The 24,384-nt window shown below is 35.8% G+C and overlaps 1 protein-coding gene across 1 annotated transcript; it reads right to left on the reverse strand.

Annotated features, from left to right (window-relative positions):
• Positions 1 to 767: 767 nt before the first annotated feature.
• Positions 768 to 23,648, reverse strand: LOC129235502 (alkaline phosphatase 4). The gene is made up of 4 exons (XM_054869373.1): positions 23,055 to 23,648; positions 2,738 to 2,973; positions 1,974 to 2,654; positions 768 to 1,542 (listed from the first exon to the last, which is right to left on the reverse strand). Exons 1-4 carry the CDS (start codon positions 23,254 to 23,256, stop codon positions 883 to 885), a joined length of 1,779 nt encoding a protein of 592 aa, XP_054725348.1. The 5' UTR covers positions 23,257 to 23,648; the 3' UTR covers positions 768 to 882.
• Positions 23,649 to 24,384: the final 736 nt, after the last annotated feature.

Genomic DNA, 24,384 nt, shown 5'->3' on the forward strand with positions numbered 1-24,384 from the left:
TGAATGGAAAAAAGTAGCATTTAGTGACGAAAATAAGTTCAATCTGAATGGGCCCAATGAATACAATTACTATTTTCATGACTTAGGAAAGGAGAAGAGGTACTTGAGTCGACATTACAACCGTGAATGTGTGTTATGGTATGGGGAGCTATATCGTACTATGGCGCGTTCGAATTGAAATTTGAAGACGACTGTATATTCCAACAGGATATGCACCTGTACACACCTCAAGTGTGGTCAAAGCTTGGATTGCGTTCCCAGATCGGAATCTTCTTTAAAATCTATTCAAGTGAATCGGAATGTACATACATACTTAATTTAGCCGGAAATCAATTATGGAGATTTTGGAAGCGAGAAATTCGTCTAAATCAGTGGTAGAAATTACCTCACTGATTTCCATTAACTTAGTAAACTTAAAACAATTGTGGCCGACTGTCAAACGCTAAACTGCTAAGCAAAAATAAGCATAGTTTTAGCACACTGATTTCGATTATAACGGGGAACTGTCTTGTAGGCAGACACACCCACAGTTTAGGCATGCAAACACTTGATTTCCGCTGAAGATCACTGCACAAATAAGGGATTTTCTAAAGTTTTTGAACAGTTGAAGTTGGGGATCAGTACAATTTCCCTACGCGGCATCACAATGGGCTATGACTCTGAGTGTGTTCCATAGTGGAGAACCGTTATAGCCTAACCTAACCTTACTTACCTTACAAATATTTTGTCAGCTTGCCTGTCTTACATTTTTTGTGATCACTTTCGGATTTGCTTAACATAAAATTTATTTAGAATATAACGATTATTCAAAAACATTAACAATCTTAGATAAAATATTCAACTTGTCACTTAACAAAATACAATACAACAATACTTTTCGCTTTAAGAGGAGAATGAATTTAACAATAATATTGCCACTAGTAATATTAAACTATGCTGTGTCAATTGACTTGACCCACTTGAGCTCTCTTTGAAATCCGCTTTACAACTATCGTCAATCATCTTAGCTGGGCCCATGCAACCAGCATAACTCATAACATATGCAATATAGTTTTGCTCGAAAACGCCACGAACCAAATTGGCACCCGGTCCGTTTGCAAACACTATAACATCTTCACCTCCATGAGTTTCATCTTCCAACGGTAAGGTGGCTCTGTGGCGATATGTAGGTGACATACGTTGCTGAGCTGTGAATTTCTCAAGAGGTAGCCAAACTTCAGCACCAACAACTCCTGCGCTTTGATTCGCTAAGTGATCATAAAATCCAGGTCCATTAGCGTACGAAATTGTCTCGTACACTATGTTATCTTTGCTCTTGTTGGCAAAGCCGAGAATATCAGCACCACGTGTCGGGTAACCATTGAGCGTAACTGCGTGCGAATGATCGGCAGTTACAATAATTAGAGTCTCATCATCGTTCGTCAGATCTAATGCAGCTTGAATAGCCATATCAAATTCCAGTACCTCTCGCATAGCTGCTCGAGCGTAGTTCTGATGATGTGCCTGATCGATGCGGCCACCTTCCACCATCAGCACAAAACCCTGAAATTTTGTTTGGATTTAGTGTTGAATATACGAGTATTTAAAATAAATAATTGTAATAATAAAAAAATAAAAAAAAAATAAATAATTGGCGCGTACACTTCTGTTAGGTGTTTGGCCGAGCTCCTCCTCCTACTCCTATTTGTGGTGTGCGTCTTGATGTTGTTCCACAAATGGAGGGACCTACAGTTTCAAGCCGACTCCGAACGGCAGATATTTTTATGAGGAGCTTTTTCATGGCAGAAATACACTCGGAGGTTTGCCATTGCCTGCCGAGGGGCGACCGCTATTAGACAAATGCTTTTATTAATTTTGCTTTCACCGAGATTCGAACCAACGACCTCTCTGTGAATTCCGAATGGTGATCACGCACCAACCCATTCGGCTACGGCGGCCGCCGTTGTAATAATAACAATAACATTTTTGCATACCTTCGATTTGCTACCACGCTCGAGCACGCGAATAGCCGCCTCGGTCATCTGCTTCAGGGAGGGCTCGCCCTCTTGACGCGCAATCGCATAAGTGATGTGATTGTTGCGGAAAAGACCCATTAAGTGTTCCGTCTCCTCAAATTTGACCTTCTGTAGCTCTTCTTCTGATTGCACAAATACACGCGAACCGTTCGTATCAAGTTTAAGCCAATCTTGCACCAAATTGCGGCCATCTCCTCGCTTACAAATCTCCTCAGTGCCACCGTCGAATCGCACCGTTTTGGGTTCATTGTCGCGATAAGCACCCATCGGCGACAATCCGCCCCCCAAGATTACGTTGAACTTATTACCAGGCGAATTCTCCACTAATTGGCGGGCGATATCCACATGTTTTCCAACTGATGCGGCCGGCACTTCGGTGTCGCACTCCCAGTCACGATGATAGATGCGTGCATAAGTGGAAGACGGTGTGGCATGCGTTATACGAGTTGTGGTTACGATGCCAGTACGTTTACCCTCTGCTTGTGCCCAGTCCATCATAGACTTCAAGCGGCCTTGGGTACCATTCACCTTGGAACGGGTGATATCCACGCCAATTGCGCCATAGTCAGTTTTGCTACCACAAAACATGGCAGTCGCCGTGGCAGCTGAATCAGGCACTTGCTTATCCACATTGTATGTCTATGAAAAATTATTTTTAATTATTAAAAAAATTATTTAAAAGTAATATGAGCAAAAAAGTTTTCCGTTTAGTTTGAACCCACCTTTGACAAGCCAGTATAGGGAAATTCGTCAAATGCCAACATTTCTTCTTCGCCAAAACCATGTTTCAGATATTGGCCCTTGAAAATACGTCCAGCAGTTATGGTTGTCAAACCCATACCATCACCAATAAAGATGATTATATTCTTCGCTTTGCGTATCTTCTCCTGTGACTTCTGGGCCATTTTAATGGTCTTTTTAAGCTGATTCGTGGCGACCTCATACCAAAATGCGGCATCTATAATAATTTTGTGATTGTATAAGATATGGGAAAATTTTAAATATTGTTGTAACAATGAATGTGAGTAAATGTATTATTATAAAAACATAATCTTATATACCATATCAATATCGTTATAACAAATAAATTAGGCTTAGGGGTATGGCTGTTTAATCACAGTAAGCATTTAGACTAAACCCTAGCCAGTGAGGTTTCGCAGAAGTGGCTTAAAAGTAATTTGAAGAAGTTGGATTTCATCGCACAAATTATCGCTTTCTCAACCTCTAAGCATGAAGATACAGAAGCGTGACGTAAAAACTACTCCTAAATGTTTTTATTTTTATTTTAGCTTATTGTAAAAAATTGCAAGAATGTGCATATGTATATTTAAAACTTTTTTTTTTTTAATTTTAGTTATGCACATTTAAAAAATCTAATTTGTCAACATTTTCTATGGGAATTACGCAACTAAATTGAAGAGGCGTAAAATTTTTATGTGTACGTTTCCGTTTGAAAACTTTGAGGAAACTAGTATAAGACATCTCCTTTGTGAGTGTGAAGGATCAGCTAGGAGAATACTTTACAGGCTTTATAGTGTATTTCTAACAGATGTAGTGGATATAGTGCATCTTCAACTAATGAAGTTAAGCTCGTTTATAAAAGCCGCAGGATGGTTTAAAAGCGGCCCATAGTGTAAGGAAGAAGTGTTAGTGGCATCACAACGGACCTACGGCAGGTCTAAGTGTGTCATATTGGCAGCCACCAGACCTATGCACCTACCTACCTTTACTTTGAGCAGTCTATACCTAGTATGCAGGAAATATTTTTGGATAATTTCATTTATTTGGAACTCGCTTCCATTCGCCAGCATGCCATCATAGTTGTTGCTTCTTTTTTTCAGCTTTTTCATGACCGAAATGTATTTGGAGGTTTGACATGCATACAGTGGATTTCAAATCCGGGTTCTATCGATTGGCAGTCATGCATAAGTCCACTACAGCGATCTAATGTGGTGATGGCACAAAATTAATCGTCCAATTTTGTTTTTGAATAACTTCTTTTACTAAATAAAAAAAAATGATTTTGAGTGTTGGAAATCTTTATTTTGATTTTTACGCGCTCCATGGCTTGTCTGCTTGTATACTGCAGCTGCCTAGTTCACAAGTGTCAAATATGAGTGATGTACGACGTCATTCGCAAAAATTATAATATAATTCTTCCGACAGCTACAGCTTCGCAAATAGCTCAAATCAGAAAATTGTACATAAGAATGTATGCGCATATGTGAAAAACAGTGCCTCACCTTAATATATGTATGCAAACTAGTGAAATTTTTGTTTGCATAGTTTAATCTACAGCTGAAATACCACCAGGAGTACATCATCACCTTATGTAAGTGACACCAGCGCACGCGCAAAACCGATTCCTCATTTGCGATAAATACAAAACCTCATCGACGCTTGTATGCGTAGAGAAACTTATACAAATAATACTATCGAGCTCTTCTGAACTAGGCCATATAGGCACAACAGAGAACCGGTGAAGCAGATAGCTTGACAACAGTAGCTGCAGCAGTAATACCAATAGGGCATGAACCCTTCTTTTCAATCAGATAATACATCAAAGAGAAGAACTCAGAAAAGAGCTCAATGAAACCAAGCAACGCCAGAAAAAAAAACGGCTGGCCGGGTACAATAGGAACAGATTCTACAACCTTATGAACTTCTTTAAAAATAACCTAAAGATGCTAACAAGTACTTTATGAGTCAATTTTTTAGTGGTAGTTAAAATAAGGGTTTCATTATCACTAAATCTTCAAATTATAAAATACGCTTATTGCCCTAATTATTTAGTGCATTACGCCCAACCCTGTTTATGGCTTATGTCGTTTCTACCCATACATAAATTCCTCCAAACATAACAAGCTTAGCATTGTAAAATCGTAAAATAATCGTTTTGTAAATCCTTTAATGGAGAAAGAATCCAAAATGTAACGTTGTGCGTTAAGGCAAAGGTTCTTCAAGATCCGCACAAGAATACAAATTTGATATTGCAGCCTCTGCAACTCACTTTTCAAATGTACATATTATAATGGAGGGAGGCTGCGTTGGCCCTGTCCTGCGCAGAGAAAGCGGAGACCTAGCAATAACTGCCTTTGAATAAAATTTTTATAGTAGATGTTGACGCCTAGACCAGCAAATACCTGGAGACGACTTTCTAGAACCGCAAATCCACACCATGAGGCTGACCTGAAGTGAAGCGAAAGCTTTGATTGAAAGCTTTGATTAATATGATTGATCCAAATGAGAAGACTTTTATTCATCGTGAAAAAACCAAGAGTTCAGCCACCGGTACACAACAATGACCAGTTTGGGGATCATTTTCTTGGAATTGGTGTTGGACTAATAGTAAGAATAAATGGCAATATGGAAAAGTTTGCTTAAATTCATATTCTGAAAAATACGTTGGAGCCTTCCTTCGAGTCCATGAACTAAACCGGTTCATGCTTGACAACTACCCCAAGCATACAGCAAAAATGTTGAAAATTTGGCTTTCCAAAGAAAAAAATCCAGTTTGGATTGGCAAGCACAAAGCGCCGACCTTAATTAACCCCATTGAAAATCTGCGGAGCGATATTAAGGTTAAGGTTGGGTAAAAACAATTTAAAAATGCCAATGAACTGGCAAAGAGTACAGGATGCGTGGAACGCTACTTCTTTGGATAGATGCTAAAAGTTAATAGAAGGTCTACCTCGCGGGTGTAAAGCAGATTTAAAAAGAAAATTATGAATGCTCAACAAAAGGAATTTTACCGATTCCAAATAATTAATTTCTGTTTTCTTGCAAATGTGATGAATTCTGCTTTTTCGAACTGTTCATAAGTGTGTATATTGAATTGGAATTTATTTAGTGTTTGGTTTTCCTTTTTTTCAGTGTGTCCATAACTAGGTCATCCCGTAAAAATATTCAACATTTTATGTGGAGAAGTGCGCTAATTCTAAGCTAATAATTAAGCCATTTAATGTTATTTGCTCGTAAAGAAGACATTCAAACAGGTTTTAGTATCTGGGAACAAAATTTTCGTTGTCCATATAAAATTAGGCTTGATGTCCAAATAGCTGTGTATAGTAAAGTTTTTTGCTTATAAAAATATAATTTATACTACAACAAAAACCATATAACTTAAAGTTTCAAACTTTATGCAAAACTTTAAAGACTTCATTAAATGCTCAACAAGATTCCAAAATTGTCAATAATAATTTTCAGACAAATTTCGAGTACATTTTCATAGATGCATTTGATAGTTTTTTTGTTGACTGTGCTTTGGATTTTCATGCATAAAGGGTCAGGTGTCAAACCCAAATGGGCAATATAGTTCGTAATTCTTTTCGATTTGAAAATTAAGAGTGCAAAATTTTATGCTTAAAGAAGGTGGCCTATAAGACTTTATTAAATTCACAGATAAAATCTCAACTAGCATATTTTCACAGAGGCATTCTTTTAGAAAGCGTATACGAGGATTACCTTTATATTTTGCGCCATTTTCTACACTACGTGTGATGAGCTGTAATTCGACATGTTTATCGAAAGTTTGATATTTTTTAGCGTAAACTTGTATAAATCGAGCTTTCGCTTACGAGCCTTATTTGTTTTGTTTTTTTTTCGGTGAGTGGAAACATCATCTCGCCCAAAAGATGGAGTTAACGCGTTTACATTTTCGTGCAATGATTTTACGATTTTCGACGTGGAATATAGAGACAGAAGTGGATTGATCAACATACTACGACTTTTGGCATTGAAGCACGACACTTAACCACTGTGACGCGCTGGTGCAACGAATTCCAACTTGGCCGTCGATCATTTCAGAATGAATTTCATGAAGGCCGGCCCAAAAACTATTTTTGCTAGAAACAATCGCTGATGTGCGTCAATTGATAACGCAAGATCATCATGTCGCATACCGCAAGATAGAAGCATGTTTGGGCATTAGTGGGACCAGCACACATTCAGTATTTTAAAAATATTTGGTCGCCAAGAAGATTTATTCTCGTTGGATACCGCATAGTTTGGCAATTGCTTAAAAATGGGCTTGTGTCGATTAGTGTAAATAAATGGTGAAGAATTCAGTCATGGTGGTTCAAAGCACGTCTATGACATCGTAACAAGTGATTAATCCTTTATCTATGCATATGAGCCAGAAACAAGCAGCAACCGATCAGTACGTGTGTTCCAAGCTGAGCTTAATCCAACAAAGGTTGTTCGTGGAAGAAGCAGCTCAGAGCAAATTATCGCCTGTTTTTCGGAACTCTTTGGAAAATCTGGCCATGCCGTAACTATAGAAACTTAAATCCATCGATTCCGAGTGGTAAACAATTATTTCTTTACCAGAGCTCTCCCGTATCGGCTCACACAAGAGAGGTTTTGAACATTCAATCAATGAAATTAATGGATCATTCGCCCTACTGTCCTGATTTGACACCTAATGATTTCTTTTTCGCAAATATAAAAGGCAACCCTCGTAATAGCCTCTGAAAATCTACTATCTGTTACTCAAAGTTCAGCCGTTTCAGAGATTAGCCTGATGAGACAGAAAAAAACCAGTTAAAAACGCCCGTTAGGCTTCGGTTTCGCGCGAATAATCATTTAAGCGTAAAAAGCATTTATTTCCAAATCACAAACAGACACTTTAATTGTATTTACTTATATATGTAGGGATGTATAATTTGTTACTTTACATATTAATGAAATTAATTCTAAGAATATCAGCCGTATTAAATTAAAATACATTTTTAATACAATAGAATTACAGTTTGCGGGAATCACCCTGTCGGCAAAATTTATAGTCTATTATATTAATGCACACGTCTTATATAAGTATGGCATAAATATGCATACGTTAACGACCTTAGTAAATAAACAAAAATAATTGCTAATAAGTTGAACATTTACAATAATGTGGTTGCATTAATTTAAGTTTAGTTAAAATATTTTGTTGTATTTTCCCTATTTTCTTTTTATTCTTTTTATTCCCTATTTTCTATTATTCTTTTTTTTTTGTGTGAATGTTTATGTACCGAATCATTGCACTCAATTACTACAATGCACACACATACATACGACCAAGGCTCATTTAACTATTAAGAGTGTAAATACTGTCACCTCGATCGCAAGCAATTACTCAACCGCAGAATAAGAAGCACAATTCAAAGCTAAAAAGACATTTCATTGGGTAGTTAAGAGAAGTGCTTAAGTTCAAAATCGATTTTTGAACAGCTCAAGAGACACTTAGTCCTATCGAAAATTCTGTGACAAATACTACAATGCATACGGCGACAGTTTTACAACGCCTCCGAATGGCAGAGGATTTTCTTTTTCGTGAAAATCCTTTTCACTATATATATATTTTTGTTTTTTTTTTTACAAAAGTTCATTTTTAAGATAGGTATAGCAAAATTTATTTATTTAGCAGAAACATAATTATGAATAATTGTATTGCATTAATAGCAAAATTTGGAAACCGAAATTCTGAGGAATTTATTTGCGTATTTCAATGTTGTAGAATTATTTATTTATTATTATTTATTTATTAATCGACCTAAGCGTAAGCTTTGGTTAAGTTGAAGACACAAATTTTCAAATGCAAATACACTCTTCTATCAAAAAAACAAAAAAAAAAGCAAACACTATCGAATAAACTAAAAAAGACATAAGGTGGGTGTAACTCTGGAATTAGCAAAAACAGCAAAAAAACATGTATATGGTGGACCATCGGCTAAATTGCTCATAAAAAACTGCTATCCTATATTTTTCAATAACTTTTACCTAAAGTAAAAAGAATAAACCTTCCATTTAGTTCTGGAAAACGAGTAGTACTAGTAGTAGTGTTTATTGCAAATAAAAGTAAAATATACAAAATTTGGGTAATTACTTATTGTAGTATTTCGAAAAAAAAAATATTTGCAATAATTTAACGACAATAGGGTGAGCTGTCTGTCGATTTGTTTTTCGTGCAAAACAACTATCTCGTTTTCGGTTCTTAAAGCAAGTTCAACTCTTTTATTAAGTAATTGGTCTCTATCTCGAGACCCTAGTCACGGAGCGGCATGAAAAATACTCTGTACTAAAGCATTCACCAACAGCTTCCATTTGATATCCATATTGTACAAACACATTCTAGGGTCCACGTGTTGGTCTCTATCTCGAAACCCTAGTCACGGAGCGGCATGAAAAATACTCTGAACTAAAGCATTCACCAACAGCTTCCATCTGATACCCATATTGTATATACACATCCGAAGGTTACCCGGGTCCACGTTTTGACCTATATCTCGAGCCCTATCCACCAATAGGCATCCAAACTATACGTAAACCATCTTCAATACCTACTTAACAATGTGGGTAAGTTTGGTTTAATTCGGTGCAAAGACACGGCCGGTTAGCGAACACACGCAAAAAGTTGACTTTATTTTATATATAAGATCTCTGTATCTAAAGGCATATTCCATTGATCATTTTCTCCTCTGAGAATCTCAATCAGTTGTGAATCATTCAATGTAAATTTTCTGAAAAAAATACTTTTCTATATTCTCTTAATATTGGGCAGGGCGCCAGAAAATGTGCTGTGTTTTCAAGCTCGCCTAAATGGCACATTGAGCAAGTCTTATTTTCTGTGTCAAATCTGTTGTTACTTGAAATTACCATGTCATCATCTACATACTTGATTCTAAGTTATATTTTTTCTTTTATAAACCAGACCTTTTGACCAGTCTAATTCCTTATATTCCTACTAGTCCTTAAGTCTTTTGCAAGCACAAATTCACCCTTGCCGGGTTGTGGTTTGTTAAAAGCAATTTTGCATCTTATATCAAGCTTTCGGACTGTATGTTATCCATGTGCCAGATGACATAGTTTCTACTAAATAATTTCTTTAAATCTCTATTCCAAAGACTTCTTTCTTTATAACAATTTTTGAGAGATAATGTGGCAGGTGATTTTCTGAGCACATAAACAAAATTCAGTGCATATAGTACTTAAGGAACCGTTCTAATGTACGCAAATGATTTTCTTGCAAGCCGGTCTCCAAAGAAAGTATGTATATAGACATATGTGATGGTAGCTTCAGAATTTGCTTTACAAAATACTTTTGCAGTATACCAACTTCTTCAAATCACCCAAAGCCCCACACCTATGCTGCATATGGCTATATTGAACGACAAGCCGCAAGAAAATTAAAAAAAAATAAACTAATTTTCATCAATATTACACAACTTTTACTAAAAGTCTTTAGAAAAAGTTCAGGTATAAAATTTTATAGACCATTGAATTTTAATATGCAAGTTTTAAATGGGTCGGGCATCGTGCTACTTTTTTGTTTCTGACAGTTTTGACTGTTTTATTCCATGAAGTAAAAATTTCGAGCATTCGTTGTATGTAAAAAAATGCATAATAGAGTCGGCCAAAAAATTACCAAAAATCAACGAAAATTCATTGGGCCATAAAATTGCATGCCCTAAATTTTTCTAAATATTCGGTTTAAAAAGTAGAAAATTTATAGAACTTCTTTTTTTAATTTGCAAAAGTTTGAAACTAGGATGTATATGGTTTTTATAAAAAATTAGCTATAACTAATCATAATCATTTCACTTAAATATATAAAGTGCCGGATGTCAAGAATGTTTGCTTTTGCTTATAAAAACTTATTTTAGTACACAATTCTTTGCAGTTAGTAGAGTTATACAGCGCTTATAGAGGGTGGTTAAATTTCAAGGGCCGATGTTGAATGTGAATCACACCTAAACGTAAGTTTCTTTCTGCATTTCATTTGACATTTTTCAATTTCAGACTAATTCAATTTGAATCAAGTTATTCAGGCCTATTATGAAAACGGGCGTTCAAATCAATATGCATATCGCGCACTTCTTGATTTTTTCGGTCAATTTAATCGTCCAAATGTGCGTACAATCGGAAAAATTGTGTAAAAGTTTGAGCCGTCCACCTCAACTCGCCATCGTGCCGAACAATTGCACCTCTTACGTTCGTCGTTGATGAACATTGTGCATAAAGACTCGCATTTACACGCTTACAAGGTGCAATTGACTCAAGAACTAAAGACTCTTGACCATTTCAAGCGTCGTCAATGATCAGAATGGTGGCAGGAAATGGCAGTGAATGAAATTTTCGAAGAAAATCATCTTCTGTGATGAGGCACATTTTCACAACAGTGGATTCGTAATAAGCAGAATTGCCGCATTTGGGCGAATGATAATCCAAGAGTGATTGCCGAAAACCCAATGCACCCACATAGAGTGACTGTTTGGTGCGGTTTATGGGCCGGCGGCTTCATTGGGCCGTATTTTTTCCAAAATGAGGCTGGTCAGGCAGTTACTGCTCGCTATCGTGAGATGATAACGAACTTTTTATGGCCCGAATTGGAAGATATGGATGTGGACGATATGTGGTTTCAACAGGTGCCACTTGTCACACAGTTGATGGCCAAATAATCTCACGTCGCGGCGCTGTCAATTGACCGCCAAGATCATGTGATTTGACACCGTTGGACTTCTTTCTTTGGGGTTATTTGAAAGAAAAAGTGTACGTCGATAAGCCAGCAACAATTCAAGAGCTAAAGGATGAGATAATAAAACCTCAATTATGCCTCAGCGTCATCGAAAATTTGGACCATCGGATGGAGGTGCGGCAATTATATTATTATAGTGCCTTTAAATTCCTGTTATTTAAAAAAAATTATATTTTTTTAATTTTTTATTTATTTTTTTTTTTGTTTTTATTTAATTTAATTTCTTTTTTTATTTACTTTTTTTTATTTTATTTTTTGTTTTATTTTTATGACAGCCCCACCAAAGATTTAATCGCCACTTATCAAAATAAATATTGACTTTTCTAAAGGTAGTCACATTTTTGTCTAACCAGACACCTACGTCATTAATGGCTAGAATTTCAGGCTGAACTACCTTACAAATTCACAAGAAGCTCGATCGCGAAATAACAATTACTATAGTCGAAAAATTGTGTGGTATGGGAATGCCACGCTCTGAAATCGAAGATCTTAAAAGCTTATAGCACCATTTTAGTTCACAAAAAGTTGGTAATTATCGCTTCCTAAGCGAAAGCGGCAGTTTTATAAAAAATATCAATGATGAAGAGCTGGCCATTCTATATTTTCAATGTTTGGAAATAAAAAATCGAGACTATATGTAGTTCAATTTTTTAGACCACAACATTTCTTTTCAAATTAATTCAAAAACAAAAAAATTCACTCGAAAGCCAAACGTAACAACTTATTCTATTGTGAGAACGAATCCGACAAATTCCATGATGTTGTTGGCATACAAAGGATTTTTTCTCACCCTTGTTGGGATCAATCATTAACTCCCCCAGAAGGTGGCCCAGAGCCACCTACACTCACGAAACAAAGAGCTAAAAGACCTCGAGATCGGTACCAAATTGCTTTCTCGACAATTAGTTGCGGGTTTTCTATCACTATAGCCGCCAAGTAAGAATAGCGCTACTTCACCAACTTCTTTTCAATAAACGCACAGTTTGAATCACACAGCACTTAATTTGGCAGTAAGTTTTCAATAGTTTCGAAAAGTTGACCCATTTCCTAGAGCAGAGATAAGATACTGAGTTTCGGCAAATTTTTATTTATTTGTTTTTTTGGAGTACGAGATTCAGTAGCTGTGAGTGTTAAAATGAAATAGGATTCAGGAATAAATCAGCAGATGGTTTATCTTTTATATAAAGAAATAAATACTTTTTGGGTAGTAGGTTCAAAATATCTAAATCTTTAATATTCGTAAGAATTTTTTTGCAGCTGAAATCCTCTTAGTTACTAAAAACAAAAAAATAATTGGCGCGTACACTTCACTTAGGTGTTTGGCCGAGCTCCTCCTCCTATTTGTGGTGTGCGTCTTGATGTTGTTCCACAAATAGAGGGACCTACAGTTTCAAGCCGACTCCGAACGGCATATATTTTTATGAGGAGCTTTTTCATGGCAGACTTACACTCGGAGGTTTGCCATTGCCTGCCGAGGGGCGACCGCTATTAGAAAAATGTTTTTCTTAATTTTGGTGTTTCACCGAGATTCGAACCAATGTTCTCTCTGGGAATTCCGAATGGTAAACACGCACTAACCCATTCGGCTATGGCGGCCGCCTCTTAGTTACTGCCGGCATTAAATATCATAAAGCTTTTACTTCCGAGTGTATTTCCGCAATGAGAAATATTCGCTTGAAACTATCTGCCGTTCAGGATGGCTTACGTCAAATTAATCTACCTAACTTGAGTCCACGCAAAGAACGTTTGGTCCCGATATGAAATGGAGTCCGATATACGATTCGGAGATGGCTTTAAACTGTATTGGCCTCCATTTACGGAACAACATCAAGACACACAACATTGCTCGGCCCAAAAAGCTATTTGTTGTTTTACTACGTATTTATTTATTTACCTTGGCGATTTTGAGATAGCCAATTTTACGAGATATTCATAAACACCTACATACATCCAGTTTAGACATAGTTGAACGTGACGAAGTGATAGAACGTTGTCGCGAATTTTTATATATCACATACGTTTAAATACATATATAAATATGCAGGCTTTAACTAATTTAAAACCTTCAAAGGGGGGCGGAGATTGGTTAACCTTTTTTTTTAAGCTCTATTCATAAAAAATTTAAAGTCACGAATGATTTACGACAATTCATGTTTGGCTGATGAAGAAAAATATGTGGTTCTTCTAAAAACAATACTGGCTACAAATGTGCACTGCATGTTAAAAGGTCCATTACTGCGCCTATTCCGCAAAAAGTACTTCCCCAGTGGGACTTCACAAAGTTGTTTCTATGATTGTGAAATAATTGTGAACATGGGAAACAATAAATCAGCAATCATGCACTGGCGTACATATCTTCTCGGAGTAAGTGTTTATTGTCAAGAACTTGGGAAAGCGACACGAGCACCATCGTTCTAAGCGGATGCACTAAGAATTTGTGAAGCCTGCACGAACTTAAGAAATAAGGCTACAGATAGAAACTTGTGAACATGGGAAACAATAAATCAGCAATCATGCACTGGCGTACATATCTTCTCGGAGTAAGTGTTTATTGTCAAGAACTTGGGAAAGCGACACGAGCACCATCGTTCTAAGCGGATGCACTAAGAATTTGTGAAGCCTGCACGAACTTAAGAAATAAGGCTACAGATAGAAACTTAGTGACAATATATTTTCATAGCCAGGCGGTACGATAAGCAATAGCATCTCATAATCAGCAAATCCAAGATAGTAAGGAAACCTAAAATGATATTACGCTCTATAACTCAATCGATGTTCATGTCTCTTATACTCCTGTTTGTTTCCGGCTACATGTACGAAGGTCAAAGGAAATGAGAGACCCAATGCATTGGCTAAGGCATTAACCTATTGGATGGATTCTTAGCAAGTCACCAGAGTATCGGCAAGTGCTCGGTACAAGTCAAAGAGAAATTTAAATTTGCTGACTTGAACAAGCGAGAAGTTTGTGGTTAGACATGAAAGGTACTGTATAAAATAGCAAATTATTAATGTAGAGTGAAGCCAAGAGATTCGCTACACAAACTAAGGACAAACATAGTAAGACAGATATATTGTATAGTAATATATAATACAGGGTGGCTGATGAAAGCCGCTACCAAAAAAAAATTGAATAACTTTTTTTCTTTTTAAGTTATCTGTTCCATTTTTGTTTTAATTTGCAGATTGATCTTTGAAATTTATTAAAATGGATAACTGGGGCACGCAAACAAGAATTTGGATAGTCCGCCGCTATCACGCACTGGAGTCCGTAGTTTTGGTACAGAGAGAGTACAGGCGGATGTTTGGCGGCGATCCCCCGAGCAGATGGACCATAATGAGACTGGTGAATAATTTTGCTGAGCAAGGAACAGTCGCAAGAAGGCCTTATCATCGAAACCCACCAGTTCGGACGGAGGAAACGATCGCTGCTGTAGCTGCAGCTATACAAAGCAATCCAAGGGTTTCAACAAGAAGCTTATCTGCTCAACTTGGTGTCAGCCGACAGTCTTTGCAAACAATAATGCACAAAGATTTAGACTTATTTCCCTACAAAATTCAAATGGTTAACAAACTGAATGCAGCAGACTTGCCGATTCGCTTGGAATTTTGCCAGAAGATCCTGCAAATGGTGGAAGAAGACCAAAACATGTTAAACTGCCTTTTCATGTCTGATGAGGCCCATTTCGATTTAAACGGCAATGTGAACAAACAAAATTGTCAAATATGGAGTACTTCTAGCCCACAGATACTCCACGAGACGAAATTGCATCCTCTTCGCGTGACAGTGTGGTGTGCGGTTTCTTCACGCTGTATTGTCGGGCCATATTTTTTTGAAGAAAATGGTCACACCGTTACGGTTACTGGAGACCGTTATTTGAAAATGCTGAAAGAATTTTTCTATCCAGAACTACGCCGAAAGAGAATTCCTTTCAACTCTGTGTGGTTTCAACAAGATGGGGCAACGTCTCACATAGCCCAGACTGTTATGACAGAGTTGCGACGAAAATTTCCCAATAAACTGATTTCAAGAAACTCCGAATTTCGTTGGCCCCCCAGGTCGCCTGACCTTACTGCACCTGACTTTTTCTTGTGGGGTTTATGTAAACAAGAAGTTTATAAAACAAAGCCAACAAATTTGGATGAACTAAAACAATCCATTCGGGCAACAATTGCGGCTATTCCTGTCGCAACTCTCAAAGCAGCAATGAACAACTTTTTACTAAGATGCCGCACTTGTGTCAACGAGCATGGGGGGAATTTAAATTCAATTGTTTTTAAAACTAGTTAAGCTACATTTAATAAAATTTAATGACCTTCAACTTGAAAAAAAAAATAAATGAATTCCATACACTAAAAAAAAAGTTATTTGAGTTTCTTAATGTAGCAAAATTCATCAGCCACCCTGTATATATATAAATCATGCTGCAAAAATATGGCTTGCTTATAACAAAGCATTTGCAGCTCTCACTTGGACTATATATATAATTGGCGCTTACACCCTTTTTGGGTGTTTGGCCGAGCTCCTCCTCCTATTTGTGGTGTGCGTCTTGATGTTGAGTTTCAAGCCGACTCCGAACGGCAGATATTTTTATGAGGAGCTTTTTCATGGCAGGTTTTCACTCGGAGGTTTGCCATTGCCTGCCGAGAGGCGACCGCTATTAGAAAAATGTTTTTCTTAATTTTGGTGTTTAACCGAGATTCGAACTGAGGTTTTCTCTGTGAATTCCGAATGGTAATCACGTACCAACCCATTCGGCTACGGCGGCCTCTCACTTGGACTATCATTATTTATTATAGGAATGCTCAAAACTAGCATACTAAGTATGTACAAAGGACGATCGAGAGGTATGTGATAAAAAAAATAAAATAATTGTCAGATTTTATATTAAGTGACTTGTGTGAATTTGTTAAAGAGTTTAAATGACTTGAATAATTAGTCTACAATAGAGTTGGTTTGCTATTCATGAGAAGCGTAACAAAATGAATGAATACGCGCTAATCGACAGCTAAGTAGTCACTTGGGGGAAAAAACTGTAAGATATCAACCAACTAACCCCCAAAGGTCCGACCTTGTGTGTTTTATATATTAGTACGCGAGTATGAATGCTTAAAGAAAGAATTCAAAATAAGGAATCGTTTAAGTAGGGAACGTGTTTTTGCTTAAATTACTTGTCTTTCGCGCCGCACAAATTTAACGAACAAACCCATGTATGTATGTACATACATGCACTGTTGGAAAATGCTAATTATTCGCTGAGATTCTCATAAACAGTGTCAATTTACTTAGTTAATGAAAGCATGCGCATGCCGTTAGAAAAAAACAATTTTTGCTTCGAAATAAAATTCTGAAACTGGCTTAACGTGATCGTGTATTAAATGTAATTACTCGCGAAAGTAGTGAAAAGATAATGAAAAATCGATTTTGTTTTAATTGAATTCATACATTGTTGGAGTATTTGCGTGTGTATTAATATTTGTAAATATGTATGTAAATTAGTGTATGTATGTATGTACAACCCTTCCATATAAACAAATTCGAGCTTTCGTTGTATGGAAGAAAATGCATTGCACCGTCAACAAAAAATAAAAATATCAAAAATCAATGCGTATTTCCAGCTCTTTAAACTGGCACAATATTGCCAAAATTGAATGGGCTACAAAAGTTCTGACCAAAAAGTTTCAAAATTTGTTAAAAAATTCTTGAATTTTTTTAAAAGAAAAAATGTATATATCTTTAAAATGAATTGCTGTTTTGTGTGTAAGCTCATCACTCACAAACGGCCAAACAGATTTGCTTCATTTTTTTCTATTTTGCTTCTTTCTGGCTGTGAAAAGTTTATTTGCTCTATAAAAACACATCATTGACAAGCATACTAAATTATAACGGACCAATAGCTTAAGCTGAGGGATGAAGATGATGCTGCTTTGGACCACGACGAAACACTATCTGCTTTGACTTGCTGAACTCTGCTCTCAAGGTAGCTACGGAAAAGTTTTATGGAGCTGTTATTTCATATCATAATTATTGCATTCCTTTTAGTCCATACGAGTATTTGCATAGGCATACTATATATGTACATATGTACCTACCTATGCAGATACTTCTCATTCGAAAAAGATGTTTAATGCATATTTCCTAAATTAACCTCAATTCATATTTACCGTAACAATTTCTTCGCTTGACATAAATTTGATAACTTTTTTGCAATCTCGCTAATCTTGGCATTTAACTTTGCGCCAGATGCATTGACCCACACCTATACGCAAGTGGTATCAACTGGTTAAGCAAATATTTTCAATGATAACCATTTCCTAATGATAATTTTTTTGCTCACTTTTGCTTGCATGTCACGCGTAACAACTAAGGCAGACAAGGTAAAGACGGAAGTTATGCTCAACGCACATTGTTCTATCTCAATGTTTAGCTTTTAAATATGTAAACAAAAATGTTTTGCCGGTTTTGTTTTTCTTATTGTGAATTGTAAAATATTTTATTAAATAAACAATTAAATAAACTAAGTGACAAAGTCTTCTTAGAAACTAAATGACAAAGTCTTCAAAAATTGTGTTAAAATTAAAAATTGTTAAATTTCATATGCATAACTTACTTTTACTAAAAATGCTTGCTTAACTTTTATTTGGCAGTCCTATTCAAAATTATTTTTGAATTAGTGGTTTGACAGGCTCTCTCTTTCTTTAATTGTTTCTGTTTGATGCCAATATTATAATAAACATCTTCTACTTTTGCATTTGATTCACTTCTCTTAAGAGACGAAATTTTCTATATTTTAAGTTCTGAAACCTCTAACCTGTTTTTTTTATTTTTATTTTTTTTATATGTGAATCTGATTCACTTCTCTTAAGGGTGCAGCTCTTCCAGCACTTTCAAATTTTCAAAGCTTTTTTTTTTTGGCTTGAATAATTCATTTGCCATCTAAAGAATATGTTTCCAATGTTTTAAGCTTACTAGAAAGTCTAAAAAGTACTTATAAAGTCAGTGAAATGATGAGCGTCGAACGAAAGACGAATAAGAACGAAAACTTTAATCACGTTTTTCTCGAAATACGTTTTTTCCGCGCTCTTGAATATAACTCAAAAAGTAATAGAGGTATCAACTTAAAATTTTACAGAAATATTCTTCAACTATTGGCCTTGAGATGTACCACAAATTTGACATTAATTATTACTAAAAATATTGTTTTCATCAATTTGTTCATAAAAAAGTGTAATTTTTTTCTTTTTCAGTTCTTAACTTTCATTTTTCTTTTTTTCCTTATAAATAGGTAAGTGCAAAGCGAAATAACTTATTTTATTGTAATGAAAAATTTTTGTCTGGTTGATTTCAATTGATTACAAGAGGCTGTACATTCCACGGCGCAAATTAAAGGGGACACGTTCCAGCAGCTGTAGCGCCGCCATTTTGTTTTCTTTTATTATTTCAAACAAATTTTTGTATATTATATTCATTTAAGCATAAATATTAATATGTAATTTATTTTGAGATCATAAATACTCTCAGTTTTTCGCAAAAAATGATTGAAAAACTCGTTGTCTGGAGGAGCTGCCCCCTTAGTTAACAAAATCGTTTATATTTAAAATTTTTGAAACCTCAATATTTGTTTTCCTTTATATAACTTCATCCGATTCACTCCTTTTAATAAACCAAATTCTTTATATATTAAGTTTTTGAAACGTCAAAAATTTTTCTTAAATATACCTTCATCTGTTAAAAGAACATTTTTATATATATTATGTTTTTGAAACCTCAAATATATATACATTTTTTTAATATATCTGTCTGTATCTGATTCAGTTCCCTTAATAAACCAAACTCATTATAATATAGGTATTTTAAACTTTTTAAACCTCAAACATTTTTTTATTACCTTCTTACCTCAGTCTCTCAATAGCCGAAATGTAATATTTTACTTAACTTGTTTAAGTATAACTAGGCTTTTTCAATCACCTGTTTCTATCATTGTTTTCAATCACTGTTTCTTTACTTTGTCGTGAAGTAAATTTCATTACAATTAAATAAACATACAAGCTGTGGCTATTAAGTTTTGCCAACTTCTCAATAAAACACAAGTAAATTAATTTAAGCGCAATATTTCACATAGTCTTCTTTCAACTCTACACAACAATTACGCGTTTGGAAGCACCCTTCATAATACTCTTAAGTTAATCCACTCAGCACCATGGTTTTAGCTTACTTAACTTTCTGTTCCCCGCCATTAAAGCTCACTTGTGGTGCGACTTCATCCTGGGGAAATAATAGAAAGTCTTGCACAAATTGAGTATTGTGGTTTAAATTTTTTGTCAGTGTAGAAACATGTCGAGCAATGCTATTAACAAAAAAAAAGCTGGAAAAGCACGTGCCAGCTAAAATCAACAATTATGTGAATGTCAAATATGTACTTTTAGTTTTACTGACAGCTATTTGACGCTCAACAAATGAAATTAATCACTTTGCGCTTTTTTTCGAAATATTGACAATTTATCGCCTACTGAGCGCTGCGAGGTCCAAAGTCTTGGAAAGAAAAGTTGCTAAAAAGCGTATTTTCAACTCGGCGGCTGTGTTAACAATTAAAAATTGCTGCGAGATAGAAAAATATCCACTTAAGTATTGAGAAGTCAGCAGAGAGTGGCATGTGATTGCGCCACTTTTTTTCTTTTTTTTGTGTGTTGAAATTGCACGTGCAGCAGCGATTTGATATACATAGTTAGAATTTGTATGCGAGGTGATGTTAAAGATCGCGACTATGTTGACAATCTATAAACGATTTAGACACATAAGCAAATATTGTTTTACACTATTGCTGAAGTAGACGCCGCAACCATCGGAAATGTGTTTTAAAATTGGGTTAAGAGAACGGGAGTGTAGGGTAACCATTTTTATTTTAGGTAAAAGCGCAAAAGATTCTGTGAAGTGTGCGTTAACTTTTCAAAGATATTTCAAACACTAAACCCAGCGTTCGTTAAATGTCTTGCCTTCCCTGCTGCATTCAAAAATGTCTTTCTTCTTTGGGGTCCAAAGGAGGTTATGAGCGTTAGGATTTGAGCAGTAGGGTGGTCTCAAGAGGAAAAAATTGGTCACGTCAAATGAAGTTATAATTAACAATTAATCGGAAGGCTTACACACAGGTTTACATGGACTTTGTTTTGATATTTTGAATGTAAAAGTGATCTGCTTCAATGTTGTTGCTTTGTTTCTTTGCTTACATTCTCATTGAAATGAAAAGAAAAAACACAAATCAGTTGCTGCACCGATATCACTTTGCATAGGTTTGCCTTGGTTTTTACATTCTACTGCAACAAAAATCATTAAAAAAACTCAGTTTTTATATTTAACATTTTTAAAAGGAAACTAACCAACCATCAACCAACGCGTACTTAGGCTATTCAACTACGACAATGCACACCGACGGTATACTATAATTCGAATTATAATATTAATTATTAGCTTACTGTATATCCATATTGAAGAATAAAAAACCATTCAAGCTCATTACTAAATTCTCTACTAGATACCAAATACTATTGTAATATTGTAATATTGTAAAGCGCATACCAGATTGAGCTAACATTAAGTTAAAATAGATAAACAGACAAGTATCTAAAACTATTGTTCGGCTTGTTTTTGAAGTTAATGATCGAAAATAAATGTCATTTAAATGAAATAAAAGTGGGCGGTCAGTGTTATTGCAGTTTGCACATGCATGTAAATTACTTACAGATCAGTCATTATGAGAGCACGCGAATAAAGCTAGAGGCTGTTCACTGTAAATATTTTTACAGAAGCACCAAAATGTTAATTATTTGCTGGCTGCCAACAACTACTTAAAGAATTTCCAACATGTTAGAAAAAGTGTGCTCTAACAGCAGCTGCCCACGGCTGGCAAATGCGGTAGAACCGGCGATTTTATTTGAAAAATGTGTTACTCGTAAGAATTTATTTTATATGTTGGTAACATAATCGCTCATAGTGGCTTATAGTGAGGAGATACAATATAATAACATTGAACACAACAACCGCGCTGTTCTTTCTGCATTTCTAAATAAGAAGAAGAAAAAACGAAGCGTCTGGAAGTGTACATATAAGGGTAAGGAGAGGTATCTTCTGACAGACAGGGCACTCGTGTCGCTGTTGACTGTTATTAGACATATTATAGAAAGTGGCGCAAAATTAATCATCAAATCTTGTTTTTGAATCACTTTTTTACTAAATAAAAAATGTTTTTAAGTGATGAAAATCTTTATTTCGACTTTTACGCGACCCACTGCTTTTTTATTTGTATACTGCAGCTGGCTAGATCACAAGTGCCAAATATGTTTGGCGTACGGCACCATTTGCAAAAATTATAAATCTTCCGATAATGTGACTAATTTTGTCCCACTTGGAAATAATAAGAATACTTCTTCAACAAGTACATATAGTACTAAATATGAACAAAGTAACCGCTTCATGAGTAAAATCCACACTTTTTTAAGTGCCTTATCATACCCATAATATCGTGGGCTCACAAATTTCAACGAAGTGGCAGCCGCTGAAATGTTGGCCCTTAAGATGCTGCGAAGATTTATGAAGTTTTGCGCTTTAGGGGCAACCAATAATGCAGATTTATCTAAGAAGAGCTGCGAATATGATAATGGTTACTTCATAACATGGCATAGTAATAGAGATCGTATGAAGTCCACCTAGTTCGTGCCATATGAATACTAGAGCATGAAGGTGTTCAATGTGTTACCCATTAATAATGGAAGAGGAAGAAAAAGGCACGCATACCAAAAAGCGAAATACTTAGTTTTACTAAATGTTAACTATTTGCACCGTTTTAGCACGAAAAAGCAGATGTGACTGGCACACATTGTTGAACTCGGCCGAAGACAGCTATTGCGCCAATCAGTAATAAGAAGAATAAGCTGCAGCATAAACTCTCTCATAATTATAATTGGTTGTACAAAATCCTGCGATATCTGCTTCAAGTGAGTTTGATATAATATTGAATTTCAATTTGTTTGATTGAATGCTTAAATCGATAGACTTGACAATTCCACAACGCTAGCCGCCAATTAGCGAATATTTACTTCCTTACTACTAAAACTATATAAAAATAATAGACATTTCATTTATTGCGGCGTAAAACATAACTAAGATAAACCAGTTGAATGTGGCGTAAGTCAGTGTAATAACATACAGATTTGCATATGCGCATACATACATACACACATTCGCTTGGCAAATCTAATCATAATTAAGAAAATTAATTGAAAATATAAAGCTCTAGACGCTCTCCAAGGTATTTTGACGCATAAAAGTAAGAAATATGCTGAGATTACAAGAACAGCATACAACTGCAGTAAACACAGCTGACGCATCCACCGCCAATTGCTATTAGTACGAAATATTTATATTCTTTTTTTTAATCCATTGTTGTGCTTAGAAGTAACCTACATTTGAAATCAGTATTATTCCCATCAATCCAACTACTTATGCAACCTATTCCCTGCTACTCACTCACCTTCAACTCGCTTTTTAGGAACGTCTGCATTCCCGGAATCTCTGCCGACTTTTTCAGTTGTGGATGCATCCAACGGCACAAAATCCACCCCAAGATCAGTTGCATTCAAAGTTTGAATGACTGTCAGTGGCACCACCGAGGCCGCCAGGGCATATTGGCACAATACAGCACACGCGCATAGTAATTTAATGCTATTATACATTTTCGTTTAAGGAATTGAATTAAATCTAATTTAATTGACTATCTCTTTTATAAAAAGGTACTAATAATATCACAGTCCAGAACGGATACGAAATTCGACACACTAACGCAAAACCCCGATTCACAACGCTTCGCAGGTGCATTTACTTCACTTTTTTCTATATAACAAATAATTTTGATTTCAAATTCAACTCAGCGGTTTCTGTGTGCGAGTTAAATTCGACGAAAGCTTCTAAATACGAGTTAAACGAAACAAACTTAATAATTTTTTTTGTGTGAAAAAAAAATGAAAAGCACAGACCAACGTGCTGATCGGTTGGCTGAAGGTGTTATCGACGTATAAGTGAATGTGTCCGCTGGAATCAAAGCGACTACTGCGATCAGTTCGAAGCACCGTCGCCGTTATATTGTTTTGATCCCAAAACGTCGACTTGCGATGAACCGTCACAACGCTCACACATACACATACACAGCAGCAATAAAAACAGTAACTCTAGCAGAGTTATTGCAGCACTGCGCAAAGATAACGTCCCCCCACATGTGCGCCCACCCACATGTCAATCCCCCAATACTGTGTTAACAGCCGACTCCCGCCGAACTACAGCAAGAGCTTTTCGTAAAATAACATTGCTATCATAAATAAAGTAACAACAATACGAGTATATCATTTATGACAGTAAATGAGTATAAGAACGCTGCAATGTAAACGTGAATATGTCGTGACACGAATAGATGAACAGACGATCCGACGGCAAGAGCGACAATAGGGGTGGCAAGCATTTCGTTTTAGTTGTTTGTACACACAAATATATAATATGTATGTGTGTGTAGCACGATCTAAGCAACAAGCAGCACAGTGGAACAAACTGAAGAAAGGAAATGTAATATTTTTGTGATTTGTTGAAAAAGACGAAAAACTAAACTTCCTTCCAATGTCTAGTTGATTTTTTTATTTAATCCACGATAGTTTAACGCCTGATGGCTTGCATATCATTTTTTTGTTCAATAAGTCTGTGGTCGCATTTAGTATTCCGCGAAAGAAACGCCAATCGAATGAAAAGAATTTACGTGCCTGATCGTATGCATTATAATAGTCGTGTTCGATAACTCAAAAATGTTTAATAGTTAT

This window comes from Anastrepha obliqua, chromosome 1 (assembly GCF_027943255.1).
Source record: "Anastrepha obliqua isolate idAnaObli1 chromosome 1, idAnaObli1_1.0, whole genome shotgun sequence".
NCBI lineage: Eukaryota > Metazoa > Arthropoda > Insecta > Diptera > Tephritidae > Anastrepha > Anastrepha obliqua.